Source organism: Strigops habroptila, chromosome 14, assembly GCF_004027225.2.
Source record: "Strigops habroptila isolate Jane chromosome 14, bStrHab1.2.pri, whole genome shotgun sequence".
In the NCBI taxonomy this organism is placed as follows: Eukaryota; Metazoa; Chordata; class Aves; order Psittaciformes; family Psittacidae; genus Strigops; species Strigops habroptila.
The window spans coordinates 10,313,833-10,327,166 of record NC_044290.2 but is presented as its reverse complement, the minus strand read 5'-3'; the positions used below and the strand labels follow the sequence as shown (position 1 = coordinate 10,327,166).

The 13,334-nt window shown below is 43.8% G+C and overlaps 1 protein-coding gene across 4 annotated transcripts in view; it reads left to right on the top strand.

Annotated features, from left to right (window-relative positions):
• ABCA5 (ATP binding cassette subfamily A member 5) overlaps positions 1–12,827 on the top strand; it is a 32,856-nt gene extending 20,029 nt beyond the window's left edge. For all 4 annotated transcript variants that reach the window (XM_030506132.1, XM_030506129.1, XM_030506130.1 and 1 more), the window contains 18 exons: positions 733–870; positions 1,473–1,586; positions 1,714–1,884; positions 3,160–3,273; positions 3,513–3,650; positions 4,136–4,210; positions 4,743–4,834; positions 5,353–5,479; positions 5,566–5,683; positions 5,787–5,878; positions 6,019–6,194; positions 6,451–6,526; positions 6,613–6,707; positions 7,079–7,198; positions 7,406–7,555; positions 8,509–8,588; positions 8,846–8,901; positions 9,458–12,827. In XM_030506132.1, the coding sequence (XP_030361992.1) occupies positions 733–870; positions 1,473–1,586; positions 1,714–1,884; positions 3,160–3,273; positions 3,513–3,650; positions 4,136–4,210; positions 4,743–4,834; positions 5,353–5,479; positions 5,566–5,683; positions 5,787–5,878; positions 6,019–6,194; positions 6,451–6,526; positions 6,613–6,707; positions 7,079–7,198; positions 7,406–7,555; positions 8,509–8,588; positions 8,846–8,901; positions 9,458–9,565 (2,040 nt within the window). In that variant the 3' untranslated portion in view covers positions 9,566–12,827. The remainder of the gene's footprint in view (positions 1–732; positions 871–1,472; positions 1,587–1,713; positions 1,885–3,159; positions 3,274–3,512; positions 3,651–4,135; positions 4,211–4,742; positions 4,835–5,352; positions 5,480–5,565; positions 5,684–5,786; positions 5,879–6,018; positions 6,195–6,450; positions 6,527–6,612; positions 6,708–7,078; positions 7,199–7,405; positions 7,556–8,508; positions 8,589–8,845; positions 8,902–9,457) is intronic.
• Positions 12,828–13,334: the final 507 nt, after the last annotated feature.

Genomic DNA, 13,334 nt, shown 5'->3' with positions numbered 1-13,334 from the left:
TAATTATGGTAGACCAATAAAAATTCCATCCCCTTTTCTCCTTCAAAGGATACAAATAGCCAAGAGAAGTATTTTATTTCACAAGAGACCTGGCATAGGGGTTTATTTTTTTTTTCTTATGCTGGTTGAATTATACAATTTGACAGAAGTATAATTCCATCGTGCTCTCATGTGTAAAGAAAATGAGCTTCTTGGATTGTAAGTATTCATTTCAATATGGTCACTGGAGGAGTGTGAAACAGATTTGAACGTTGGGGTCGTATTTAATCCCCAGCAAAGCAACTGCTTTGCAATATGTCAGCTCTGTCTCTTGTTCCCATTTTTATTCATTGCAAACTGTTAATATCAGTGTGACAGGGCAGCCCTTAGCTAATGTAAATTTGGGCCTGTCTGGTTTCTAAATACATTAGGAAGAACATACGAGTGTGGGTTGTTGTGGGTTTTGTTTTTCAGACTGTAATTGTCTGGAGCATCATTTGTCATAGTGTCACAGTTGCATAAAACATTCTGGGAATTTATCCCAAATAATTTGTTCTCTGTGAGCATGACTGTTTTCCTGAATAAGGTGATGTGTTATAACCACCCTGAGCAGCCCAGAGCCTCCTGCAAAGCATCCTCTATTGTGCAAACATTTGTCCCCATGTTCAGGTTTAATTAAGCCCATAGGAGACCCCTCTCAGGGTATTGCCCTTCGTGCAGAAGAATTAATCCAGCACATACTTTCCTTTCCAGAACTATGTTTTCACAGTTGTATTCAACAGTACCATGGTGCATTCCCTGCCAGTTTTGATGAACATCATCAGCAATCTACTCCTGCGCAATTTAAACGTGACGGAGAGCATTCAGATCTGGAGCAACCCCTTCATTCAGGTGAGCAGCACAGCAAAAATCACCCTTAAACACAGGGTAGGTGGCAAAGCATTGGAATGACATGAAGAGGACACTTCCACATCCCTGGCAGTGTTCACGGCCAGGATGGACGGGGCTTGGAGCAACCTGTCTAGTGGAAGGTGTCCTGCCCTGCTTTAAGGTCCTTTCCAACCCAAACCATTCCATGATTCTATGATGAAAGATGTTGGGATTTTTCTCTGCAGCTTGTGGAAGAGGAGGAAAAAGGGGCTTGAAAAGAGGATGTTCTCTTGGGAATTTATTACAGGTTTGATACAGGTTACCTGCAATTCTCGGAGGCTGAATGTGGGGATGTTAGAGGTCTGCTGCCTCCTATGCAGAGCTGGGGTGGCCTTTACGGGAGGAGAGGACCTGCTGCAGGAGATAAATGCCCTAGAAGTTTATTAGACACATTTAAAAAAACTCCAAAAACTTCCATAGGTGTTTTCCTTCCTGCTGTGGCGCAGATGATCTAGAGATACACAGAATATATGTTTCAGCATTTACAGTCATGTTCCAATTCTAAATGCATTTATTTTGGTCACACACATTCTAGTACTGAAGAAATCTGATTTATATTTCAGAACCTTCCAGACACAATTTTCAGACTGGAGATCTATTTTGAAGCCGTGTTGCTGGGAATCATCATAACTGGAATGCCACCCTATTTTGCCATGGATAATGCAGAAAACCATAAGGTAAACTCCTGGGTGTTGATTCAGAGAGTGCACAAAAACTTAAAAATCTTAGAATTTGGAGGAAAAAAATCTTAAGAGATGTTTTAACTAACAAACATTTAATTTACATTGTGTTTTCCCATTGTAGATCAAAGCATACACGCAGCTGAAGATAGCAGGGCTTTATCCCTCTGCTTACTGGACTGGGCAAGCTGTGGTTGACCTCCCGCTGTTCTTCTCCATCCTTATCCTGATGATAGGCAGCCTCTTCGCCTTCCATTATGGTGTTTATTTCTATGTGGGCAAGTTCCTTGCTGTGGTGAGTGCAGTGGGGACTGGAGCACATGTGGGGGTGTGAGAGGGTGGTTATGTTGTTTTCTACAAGGGTTTAGGTTTTCTTAGGATGGAGAGAGCTGGGTTTGTTCACCCCGGAGAAGAGAAGGCGCAGGGGAGACCTTAGAGCAGCTCCCAGTGCCTAAAGCAGGCAACAAGAAACCTGGAGAGGGGCTTTGGACAGGGGGGCTTTAACCTGCCAGAGGGGAGATTGAGATGAGCTCTTAGGCAGAAGCTCTTCCCTGTGAGGGTGCTGAGGCGCTGGCACAGGGTGCCCAGAGAAGCTGTGGCTGCCCCATCCCTGGCAGTGTTCAAGGCCAGGTTGGACACAGGGGCTTGGAGCAACCTGCTCTAGTGGAAGGTGTCCCTGCCTGTGGCAGGGGGTTGGAGCTGGATGAGCTGTAAGGTCTCTTCCAACTCAAATCAGTCTGTGATTCTATGAAAATGCTTAATTAAGGCTGCTGGAGCAGAGGCAGCAGTCACGCTGCACCAAAGGCAAAATAGTACTACTTTTCATGGGGAAAAATACTCACATTTTGGAGTGTCATTCAGAACTGGAATAAAATGGAGCTTTTACACACAAGGATCTTCCAAGGAAATGCTCTATCCTTTTTTGCCCTGCTTGCTCAGTCTGCTTTTTGCTCTTTGCTGCTGATTGATAATTGCTCCCTTTGCATCAGCATGCTGCTAATGACAAGGTTACAGTGACTTTGAACACAGAGCGGCTCCACAATGAATTGCAGTATGTGAATGAAATGAAGAAGCTACAAGTCTTCATGTCTTTTATATTCAGTGCGGGCTTCCCTGAGATATGGGCTGTAATTGAGAAGAATCAGATTTTCCTCGCTGCTTTCCCAGAGCTCTAGAGTTAATCAGATTTGGGATGTGACTGTTGTGCTCCAGGGCTGGTTTATCTCCAAGTGCCTTTACCCTTGCTTTCATTCCTGTGCAAATGCTAAGGTTGAAGGTGGAATTCCTAATACTTGCCAAAATCTTGAGGTCAACATTTATGGGAGCCTGTGTTATTTAAAACACGGGGAAATAGCTTAAAGGAAACTGAGCAAGTGAGGTTCCTGCCTATCCACATACTCTTATTTATGTCTTTAATAGTGTATGTTATATGTACCAAGGTGACAAAATACATCAAATTAAGTGACACAGATGAATCCAGAGTTTTGAAGCACACTGAAGTAATTCCAGTTATACAAAACATCCACCCCTGGGTTCTTGCTTTCCTGAGAAACCTTTCCTCTCGTTGCAGATTTTTTGCCTGATTGGTTATGTCCCATCAGTCGTGCTCTTCACTTACGTGGTCTCCTTCACATTCAAAAAAGTCCAGAATACAAAAGAATTTTGGTCATTTATATTTTCAGTGGTGAGTAGCTTTACTTTGGTTTTGGTTAGCTAGGAAGATTGGTTATCTCCAAAGCCGCAGTTATTTTATTGCGCTGTGTGTCCTTAATGCACAAGAAATCTGAACCATTCACTAATGTGAATTACTGTCATATCCTGAATGATAAAAGCTTTAAAAAATGTACCTCAAATTAGATTATTTATGCTTAGAGAGCCTACACTAAATGAAAATTAACTTTTGCCCCCTTTTCTTTTGTACAGACAGCCTTGCTGTGTACGGTTGTCACTGAAGTGGCCTTTTTTCTGGATTATTACCTGGTAACCACCGTCCTGCATTATGTCTTCTCCATCTTCATTCCCATTTATCCCCTTATTGGCTGCCTGATTTGTTTTATAAAGGTAAGGGGGACACAGGAGATCCTCTCCAGAGTGTTTGCTGATGGCTAGGGCTGGGTGGGTGTCTGTAATGATAATGGGGCAGCAGTGGTGTAACGTCATCCGCAGCTATTTAACATGAAAAATAGCAACTGGTGGTGAAAAACCACCTTCATCCTGACAGTTAAGCGTTGCAGTTCTAAAATGAGGAAAGGAGCAAGTCTTCCATTAAATATCTAAAGGAAAACCATGTGTTTCTCAGCCTGTGGACTGAGCAAACCCAGGGATGGGAGATGGGGTAATTGGGAGCTGGTGGCTTTATACCAGGAGCAGCCCCAGGGACTTTGATGGAGTTTTAGTGATGTTGAACTTGTGCAAGCAGGGTCTCTGCAGAGCTCAAAGTGCTTGAGCAGCATATCTTAAATGACTAATGGAGACTAAAGTGTGGTGTAGAACATGCAGTCTCTGGTAGGTGATTCTTTACCTGAATATATTTTCCTCATTGTCAGGTCTCATGGAAAGGCAAGCGGAAGAACGGCGGATACTACGACCCGTGGGACCGGCTCCTGGTAGCAGTTCTAGCTGTAAGCGTGGTTATTTGATTATTTGCTGTATTTGCTGGGAGAATTACCAGCTCCTGCTGGGATGCCCCTTCTGTTCAGGCTTCTTTATTAATAAAAGGTTTGATCTAATGCTGAGCATCGCTGGAGCCCACAGCTTTTGCAACCTGTTGCAGTGTGAACAGTACCAGTAAAGCTGCTTACCAGCTTAACATCTGCTGCTTCGGCAGCCTTATCAATGGTGCCAATATTTATTCTGATTATTATGGAATTCAATGCTGATGAGCAAGAACTGGAGCAGGGGATAGTCTTTCCTCTCTCCAAAAACCCCAAATCATTGCTACTAAATCTAAACAGACTCTGGTTGTGCATGCTCAGTGTTGACCCACTGAGCAGCATCTTCTTGGAAACATCAGTATTTCTGTGGTGGTAAAGAGCTGGGGCTTCTTGTTGCACATTACACTGGTGGGATCACCTGTAGGTTTACCTATAGGGTCACCACCCTTGAAGGTCTAGCAGTGCTCCAGGTAACCACGACTGTATTTGTCTGGTTTAGCCCTATTTGCAGTGTGTCGTGTGGCTCTTCCTACTGCGATGTTTTGAGCTGAAGAATGGAGGGAGGACAGTGAGAGAGGATCCGTTTTTCAGGTCTGTCTCTGTTGAATAGACTTTGTAAAAGTAATAATCCAAAGGAGCTGTTTTTAAAAGTTATGCTAGTGATGAAACTGGAGTATGCAGTGTATAGCTAAGGGGGATGTTGCAGAAAATGTAATACCTTTTGGTTATATCCTATCCCAAGTGCCTGCAGAATTTGCTCTCCTAGTTTTAGTTGTCTGAAATTCAGTCACTAAAGTGCATTAAAGTTACTTCCTTTAAGTTACTCCTGCAAAATTAGGAATTTTGTAAGTATATCACCTATATAAAAATAGGGGAACTTCCTTTCCCATTGCGTGGCTAGAGATGCCATACCCCACCAAAGAGCACAGCATGAAGACTGCAGTTGCAGTCACTGCCAGCTCTTTCTGCTCTTTTGGGGCTTCTCAGATGTGCTGCAGAAACATGTTACTCCCAGGTTTGGCAAATACAAGTTGCTTTCTGCATCAAAGCAACAAGCAAATCTCAGCTGGATGCTGAGCAGCAGCATCGTGTTGTTTTCTGACCCTTAGAAAGTGTTTTACAAAAGCCAAAACCTGGAAGTTTCCAGATGTGCCACGTGATGAGAACGAAGATGAAGATGTGAAGGCAGAGAGGCTGCGAGTCCAAGAAGTGCTGAGCAGCCCCAAAAGTGAGGAGGTAACGCTGTGGCATTACCCAGAACCCTGATTTGGAGGTTTCCCAGCGTTGCTGAGATCCACAGCCTCTTCTCTCTCCAATTCCAGATGCCAGCAATCCTAGTCAGCAGCTTGCACAAAGAGTTTGATGAAAGAAAGGAATTTCTTCTGGGGAGAAAAATAAAGAAAGTGGCAACGAACCACGTTTCTCTCTGCGTAAAAAAAGGTTGGAGTTCAACTACTTGCTGTTGATCTGTTTTAGTTACAACTACTCTTGAATCCATTTATCTGACCTCATGGGCAATATTTTGTGTTCTTTTTTTTTTTAGGGGAGATACTGGGTTTGTTAGGACCCAATGGAGCTGGGAAAAGCACGTTAATTAATATGCTTGTTGGAGAGATTGAGCCAACCAGTGGGCAAGTACGTTACATGCTACAAACAGAAAATTAATATTATTATTATTACTGTTACAAGCATTCCCAAGTTTTTTTTGCTAAAACTTTACAAAACTCGTTCTGAAACTTACAATATTGAGTAAGGTTTGTGCATTTTCCTCGCAGGTTCTGATGGGAGATGATGCTTTTGGCCTGCACAGTGAAGACGACTCAGTGAAATTTGTGGGGTACTGTCCTCAAACAAACCCGCTTTGGCCGGATATTACATTGCAGGAACACTTTGAAATTTATGGTGCTATCAAAGGAATGAGTCCATCTGATGTTAAGGAAGTCGTAAAACGGTAAGTAGTTTGTTATAGGAATGTTTAAGGTTTAGCTGTGGTTTTCTTAGAGGTTTGTTGGAGGTTATTTCCACTTTTCCTAATGCAATCCTTATAATAACAGCTCCAATTCTGTTACTGCTCTGCTTTTTTTATACCTTATATCCAAATATTTGTAACTGAGTCCTTCAAATGAGACTCTGCATGCTGTGTGATGAGGGGAAAGCCAAACCATCACCCTCCCAGCTTTTCACATGCGGCCCTCCCTCTTCTACAGCATCTCAAGTGCCCTGGATCTAAAAGACCACCTGCAGAAGACAACAAAGAAGCTGGGAGTGGGTCTGAAGCGCAAGGTATGGGGGAGCTGCTCTAGCTGCCCATGTTGGGGTGTCCCCAGGACCCATGGTGTCCTTACCCTGTCCTTTTGCCTTCCTCCCAGCTGTGCTTTGCCCTCAGTATGCTGGGCAACCCACGGGTCACACTCTTGGATGAACCATCGACTGGGATGGATCCAAAAGCCAAGCAGCACATGTGGTGAGTGTTGCCAGGGCCATGATGGCCACAGGCTTGTCTCTCTTTGCCCAGTTTTATGTGTGCATTATCCCTCTTAACACTAGGGAGAGCCATAGACAGGGAATAACGCATCCTTAGTGCCAGGTGCGCTTCATCTGTGTCCTCTCCCAGAACAGCTTGGAGATTTAAAGCTTGGAAGTCAAAAGTAATCTTATAAGGAGTATAGATTTGAGTCATGTTTGTGAAAAATTCAGGTGTTAATTGTAGTAGTATTGTTCCATAAAATAGAGGGTTTGTGTTTGACCATCACAGTCCCCTCTCCCTACTAACCCAGGATTTACTGTTAGTGCCAAATGTTTTATTCAGGGATTTTTTTGGATTATGTTCTGTAGGCGAGCAATTCGAGCAGCATTTAAAAATAAGGAGAGAGCAGCAATCCTGACCACTCACTACATGGAGGAGGCAGATGCTGTCTGTGACCGTGTGGCCATCCTGGTGTCCGGGCAGCTCAGGTACCACCAGAGCCCTCCCTGCAGGGAGGGCAGGACAGCAGTCAACTAGAACATATTGCTTTGAAAATACAGATATACAATTTATTTTGCACCTTAAACTTGGAGCAAAATTAAGCTTTAAACTGAAAAAAAATGGTCTGTTAGGAGTTAGGTTGCTTTTTGAGTGTGTTGTAATAGGTATGACTCATTTTTCTCTGCAACTGGTAGATGTATAGGTACCGTCCAACACCTGAAGAGTAAGTTTGGCAGAGGATACTTCTTGGAAATGAAACTAAAAGAAACAGCAGATGTACAGCAGGTGGAGTATCTGCAGAGCCAGATTTTGCACATCTTCCCGAACGCAAATCGCCAGGAAAGGTGAAGTTGAACAAATACATGGAAAATGTTGATGTTAATACAAACCCCTGATTCCTCAGCAGTTCCTTGGCACCGAGCAGGGAATGCCAGGATAGTAAAACTTACAACAAATATTTAAACATGGCTTAAAAAACAAGAAAAGGGAGGGTTTTGCAGGCCAGCAGAAGCTGCCAGGCGATGGCTGCGAGCCCTGCCTGCAGATGTTCAGCACAGAGGAAGCAAAACTCTATTTCTGCATAACTGTTGCCTGACGGCTTCCTCCTCAGTTGGGGCCCTCGGGAAATGGGTAAAATCTGAGTCACTGGCCCTTGTCTGGAAACGCTTCAGCGTTTTCTGGGGGTACCTCAGAGTTTGAGGGTGGGTTGGGTGGTTTTCTGTCAACAACTTTAATTTGCTGTATGAACTCAAGGATCTGGCTTGGTGAAACTCTCCAGAAGGGCACTGGGGGCATCGTGTAAGGAGTGTTCCTCAAATGGGGGTGATCTGGAGGAGAGTTCAGTTTATAGAAGCAAATGTGTGGGGTAGAGCAGCTCCCTTTTCTGGAATGTGGGTTGCAGGAACCTCTGCATGATGCAAAGTCCCAATAGACCCTGTGGCCTCTGCCTGAGTTCATTTGAAAGGCAAAACCTCACAACCACAGGAGTTCCCGGCAGCGATTTTTCTTTCATGAGTTTATAAGAGAATACAAGTGGTTGAATCCAAGCTGAAGAGCATGAAACACAAAGCAGTCTCAGGGGATCTCAGCTGATGCGCCTGGACCTGGGTCTCTGATACGGGTTATAAACCAGCTGGTCTGAAGCTGCATCATTCCTGTTGTCTTGTATGATGACAACTAGTCAAAATGCCTGGAATAACCTTTGTAAAATGAGTTTAAATCCCTTCACTTGGGTGTTAATCTTTTTGCTTTGAGTAATTTCACCTGAAGCTGTATTTTCTTTGTTTCTTTATTCCAGTTTTGCTTCTATTTTGGCATATAAAATTCCTAAAGAAGATGTACAGTCACTATCACATTCTTTTTCCAAGCTGGAAGAAGGTAATTAAGCAATTGCCATGCATCACATACAGAAATCATTTTGTCCCCCATAACCAACACATTTGCCATGAGGTGGCACTTCTTCATTTCTGTTCCAAATCTGTATGATTTATGTTTTCTATTATTATTGCTGTCCCCAACTCTGTTTTGAGTGAAATCCGGAGTAAGCACTTGTACCAGCTTAGAATACTTTAAATCCAGTTGTGTCAGATAGTGAAGCAACCCTAAATGTGCTCTCTTACTAATTCTTTCGACAGTAAAACATGCCTTTAACATCGAGGAGTACAGCTTTTCTCAGGCAACACTGGAACAGGTATGTTTTTAAAGCAAATGATGCTTTGTGGAAGTAAACCCCGACAGGCAAAGGTGTTGCAGGTCTTTTGGTGGGGGTTTTGTAGGTATCTGGGGTGGACTCAATTTGCCCTTGCTATGGTAGAGGATGGAGGGGATGAGGAGCCCTGTGCAGGCAGCTTGTCCCCTGTACCTGGCTTTCAGGCAGCTGGGGATGCTCTGCTGATGCCTGCTTGGGCACTTTTGGGGACCTGAAATCCCCTTTTCCAAAGAGAATTGGGACTTCCAGTTCCCTGAAAGGGAGGGTAAAGATGAGGCTTAGTATTGCTTATTCTGGATTAGTTATTGCTGACCATAAACGTCCTTCAGTGTGTACTTGGTTCAACTTCCTTTTCACTGTTCTCTTGAAGAACTTATGTGGAAGGGTGGGAGCAAGGAGAAAAACCTCAAAATACTAATAACTTCCTGTTTGGAGATGAAGCAATACATCTGATATTTGTGAAGCTTTTAGCGTGAATTCTACTAAGGAAATTCCTATAAGCAGCATGGTGTATTCACACCCTTTCTGTCTGTCACAGGTTTTTGTTGAGCTTGCTAAAGAGCAGGAGGAGGAGGACAGCACCTTTGGCACCCTGAACAGCACACTGTGGTGGGAGAGAACACAGGAAGACAGAGTTGTTTTCTGAGCTCCTCATGGTCCAGACCTGCTCTGCAGCTGGTGTGTTGTGCCAGTGATGATCCTCTGTGCAGACATCAGGGTATGAGCGTGGAAAACACCCAAGCTGGGATGGAGAAGGAAAATCGTATTTGGAAGCACGGAGCACATTCCACCATCCTGGCCTTAGGAATATTGCCGCAATAGCGGTGAGCATCCCCACCGTTGTTCTGGCTGACCTGAAATTCCTTCTCCCCTCGCTGTTTCCCAGTTTGAGCAAGAAGATGCTGCCGCAACAGTCAGTCACCTCCTGGTGTTGGTGGCTTGTGCAGGAGCACCCGCCTGCCTTTCTCCCTTGGCTGTGCTGTGCTGAGGTTGGGATCCTTACTGGAAATCTTGCATCTGAGCAAAACCAGTTGCTGTTGGAGCATCCTGCCCTGTGGGACCTGCTCACTGGGTCTTGCCTTCCCCCATGCCTTTGGCTGGGTATTGCTGCCTGCCCAATGAGGTGCTGTGCAGACATGTGTCCCTGCAAGGTCCTGTTCTCCCACCGGCTGCTCCATCCCTGCTTATGCTTAGAAGATGCACTTGCTTAGAAGAGAGGGGCAAAACCACTCCAAAGTAATCATATTCACTGCAGAGAGGGTCCTGAATTCCACTGCGAGCTTAGCTTGGTATCCAACCAATGTGAAAATGTTCCTTTACAGATATAATATGGCACTTGTTGACACACACATTCCTTTCTACTGGCAGCTGTGGCTGATTCCTGCTGCTGTTATGGGAGGCGCTGGTGTTTGTAATGCATGCACTGTAGGGTTCAAGGGGTGTACAGATGTGGATGCTTTCTTTCCCCTGCTTGGTGAAAGTACAAAGACATAATTGTGTAGTTACGGGATTTGCAGAGATGTGAGTATTCCCTGTCTTCGTTACAAAGTCTTGATTCTTTTGTTGGGTGTAACAACATGTATCCTGCCAGTTGCTTTTAGAGACAGTCCTTCTTAGATGTCTTCGTTTTCTTTGACAGTGAATTCATAAGTCCGTGCAACAGTATTTCCTAATCCGTCTTTGTTGTGATAGCAGTAAGTAATGCAGCAGTGTGCTCAGCACAGGAAAGTTTGCTTTGTCCTCACCTGGCAGTTTTCCATTCACCTTTGTTAAACCCAAAAGGAAAAGATCCAAATTCACAACCTCATCGGTAGGAATAGTGCCTTTGGTTTGCATAGAAGCACTAAGAGAAGCAGAATAGGTGGTCCTGTATCCTAAGATGTGGCAGATGTATGAAAAAATATATATATTTTGGTTTTCTACACAAAGCTATCATCACTTCCTTTAGTTTTATAAGGTACAATTAAAGATTGCTAACAGTTCATTGTGTTCTGCAATGAACAAGTATAGAGGTGCATTTATATCAAGACATTGGCTTCATAAGTCATATCAATTATGCATCTTCACATTAGAATTAGAAAAGACCTTTGTTTTTCTTGCAAAAACTCAAGAAACTATGGATTAACAGAGAGTTGTGTGTCCCAACTGTTTGTATTTATCAGGCAATAATGTATGTTATACGTCTGATAGTGGTTTGTCAGCATGTTGAGCCCAAATCTGTTATCATTAGTTTCTTACTTTACGATGGGGAGGTGTGAACTCTTTATGTACAACTTTTGCTTCCTCTTCTGTACCTGTGGATTGTATAAACATGTACAGATTTTGTGCTGTAGTTAAAATTTTGAGCCCAAGAACTGCAGGAACATGTGGACATCCCATCTGCTTCCCCAGGGGAAGGTCCCTGTTTTGGGGAGCCCTCAGCCATGGCACTTGCATATGCCCCAATCTCCTGTGCTGGAAACAGAATGGAGGTAAAGAATGGGATTAAAGCACCAGCCTCTAAACTGCAGCTCCAGTAGCAACCTTTCTAGGGGTGAAGCTTCTCTATAAGAAAATGAAAATGACCCAAATTCAGCTCTTTTATTTCTGTAGCCTTTTATTTAGCCCCTGGGAACCCCCATCCCATTGCTCTCAGCTGCATCCATGCTGCTGACTGACATCTCTGAGCATTTTCCTTTATTTGGAGCAAAGGCGCGACCCAGAATTTCGTCTTGGGATGCTTTCCCATGTGTGTACATACAAGTTAGGTGTCTTCTCCAAATCCCACCTTTCTTACTTCCATCTCTCTTTTAATGGTATTTCAGCCAAGTGTCATCTGCACATCTGTCCAGCAACGTACAGCACTCTTTGTTCATGTGAACTTATCAAAGTACAGCTGTGACCTGTTAGCCTTGATGCCTTCTTTTAATTTTATCCTTTAAATTAAAGTCAAAGTTAATAGTCTGTAAAATAGCTCTGGACTGTCTGGATAACATCCTCTTGTTTCAAATACTTTCTTATTTCCTAATGTTTCAATTGGATCAGAAGAAAGATTCTATTAGCAGCTAGATTTGCTCACCTTGGTACTGATCTTGTTTACCCTGGAGTAACCCAGTTGGTGGTGGCACTGTATTTGTGTGAAGAATTTGGCTCTTTAGGTGAACTGCGTGTTTGGGTGGGACCTTTTTGGTGTGGGGACATAGAGTCAATGTGGCACAAGATGCCACCTCAAACATTAATGTAATCATAGTGGATTGTGTCAGAAGTCTTTCAAAGTATCATATGATGACTATAGTTGCCAGAATAGGGAAAAACACATGCAAAATTACGTTCCCAGGGGATTCTCTGGTTTGAGAGCTCTATTCCTGCAAGTTTAAGTCACTTGGTTCATGCCAAATCACAGCCGTACAATACACATGCCCAGGTTGTGCTCTGAGACAAGGCAGCTGGATTCAGGCTGACTGTGGGACTTGGAGTAAATCAGTTCAGTTTGTGCCACCGTTCCCGGTCCATTGGGCTTGGTTACCTTGCAGGGTGGTTGTGAGAAATACTGAGCTAGTATATCCAAAACTTGGGAGATGCATTTACTTTGTGGTGTTATTATAAGGTTGTATTTTTCTATGGAGGAATTTAATGTGTCTAATTTCATTTATGTCCCCAAGAAAAGCCTTTATTTAAAAATCTCTCTGTATAGGAAGTGAAGTCTGTTGTGTAGCTGATGTCCAGCACTCTGCAGATACACAAGGTGTTGGGTCTAAAGGTGGCACGTTGGTAACACTCCTCCTGATGTTGCTATTGGGCACTTTGAATCATTTGCAGTTTAATTTATCCATGTCTGTCTTTTACCACTTTGTTGTGTTTGTAAAGTCGAGGTTTTTCCTTTTCCACCAGAAAGTACTACCAAAATAAAGATGGATTGGATTGTTAAATTCTAGTGTTTCTATTATGTGTGTGCTTTCCTCTGCTAGAAATAAGGGGGTTGATTTCAAAAGTCTTTGCTGTTCCTGGGGCGCACTGAGGCTTGCAGGTGAGCGGGCTCAGGCAGAGCATGGGGGGCAGGTATAACTGGGGCTGTCAGGCTGCAATAATTCCTTATTTTCAAATGAATTCAGGGAATTTCAATATTGAGACACTTGGAATTCAACCGCCTGCAGCCAGATGAATTCAACCCAACTTCAGGCTAGAAGTGACCCCGCGGCAGCTGCATGCTCCTGGCACACCACGTCCTGCGTCTGCAGAGTTAATCACGTTCATCCACTTGAAAATCAACCGCACTGAAAAGATAATAATCCATTTTTGTGGTTGGAACCCAGGACAAGCTCGCTGGGTGGGTGCTCACGAGGGATGTCTGAAGCTGGACCATGAAACCATGGTCTGCAGGGATGAAGTGCATTGCTTGCTCGTCAGCTGCTCTGTGGGACTGGCATGACCTGCTG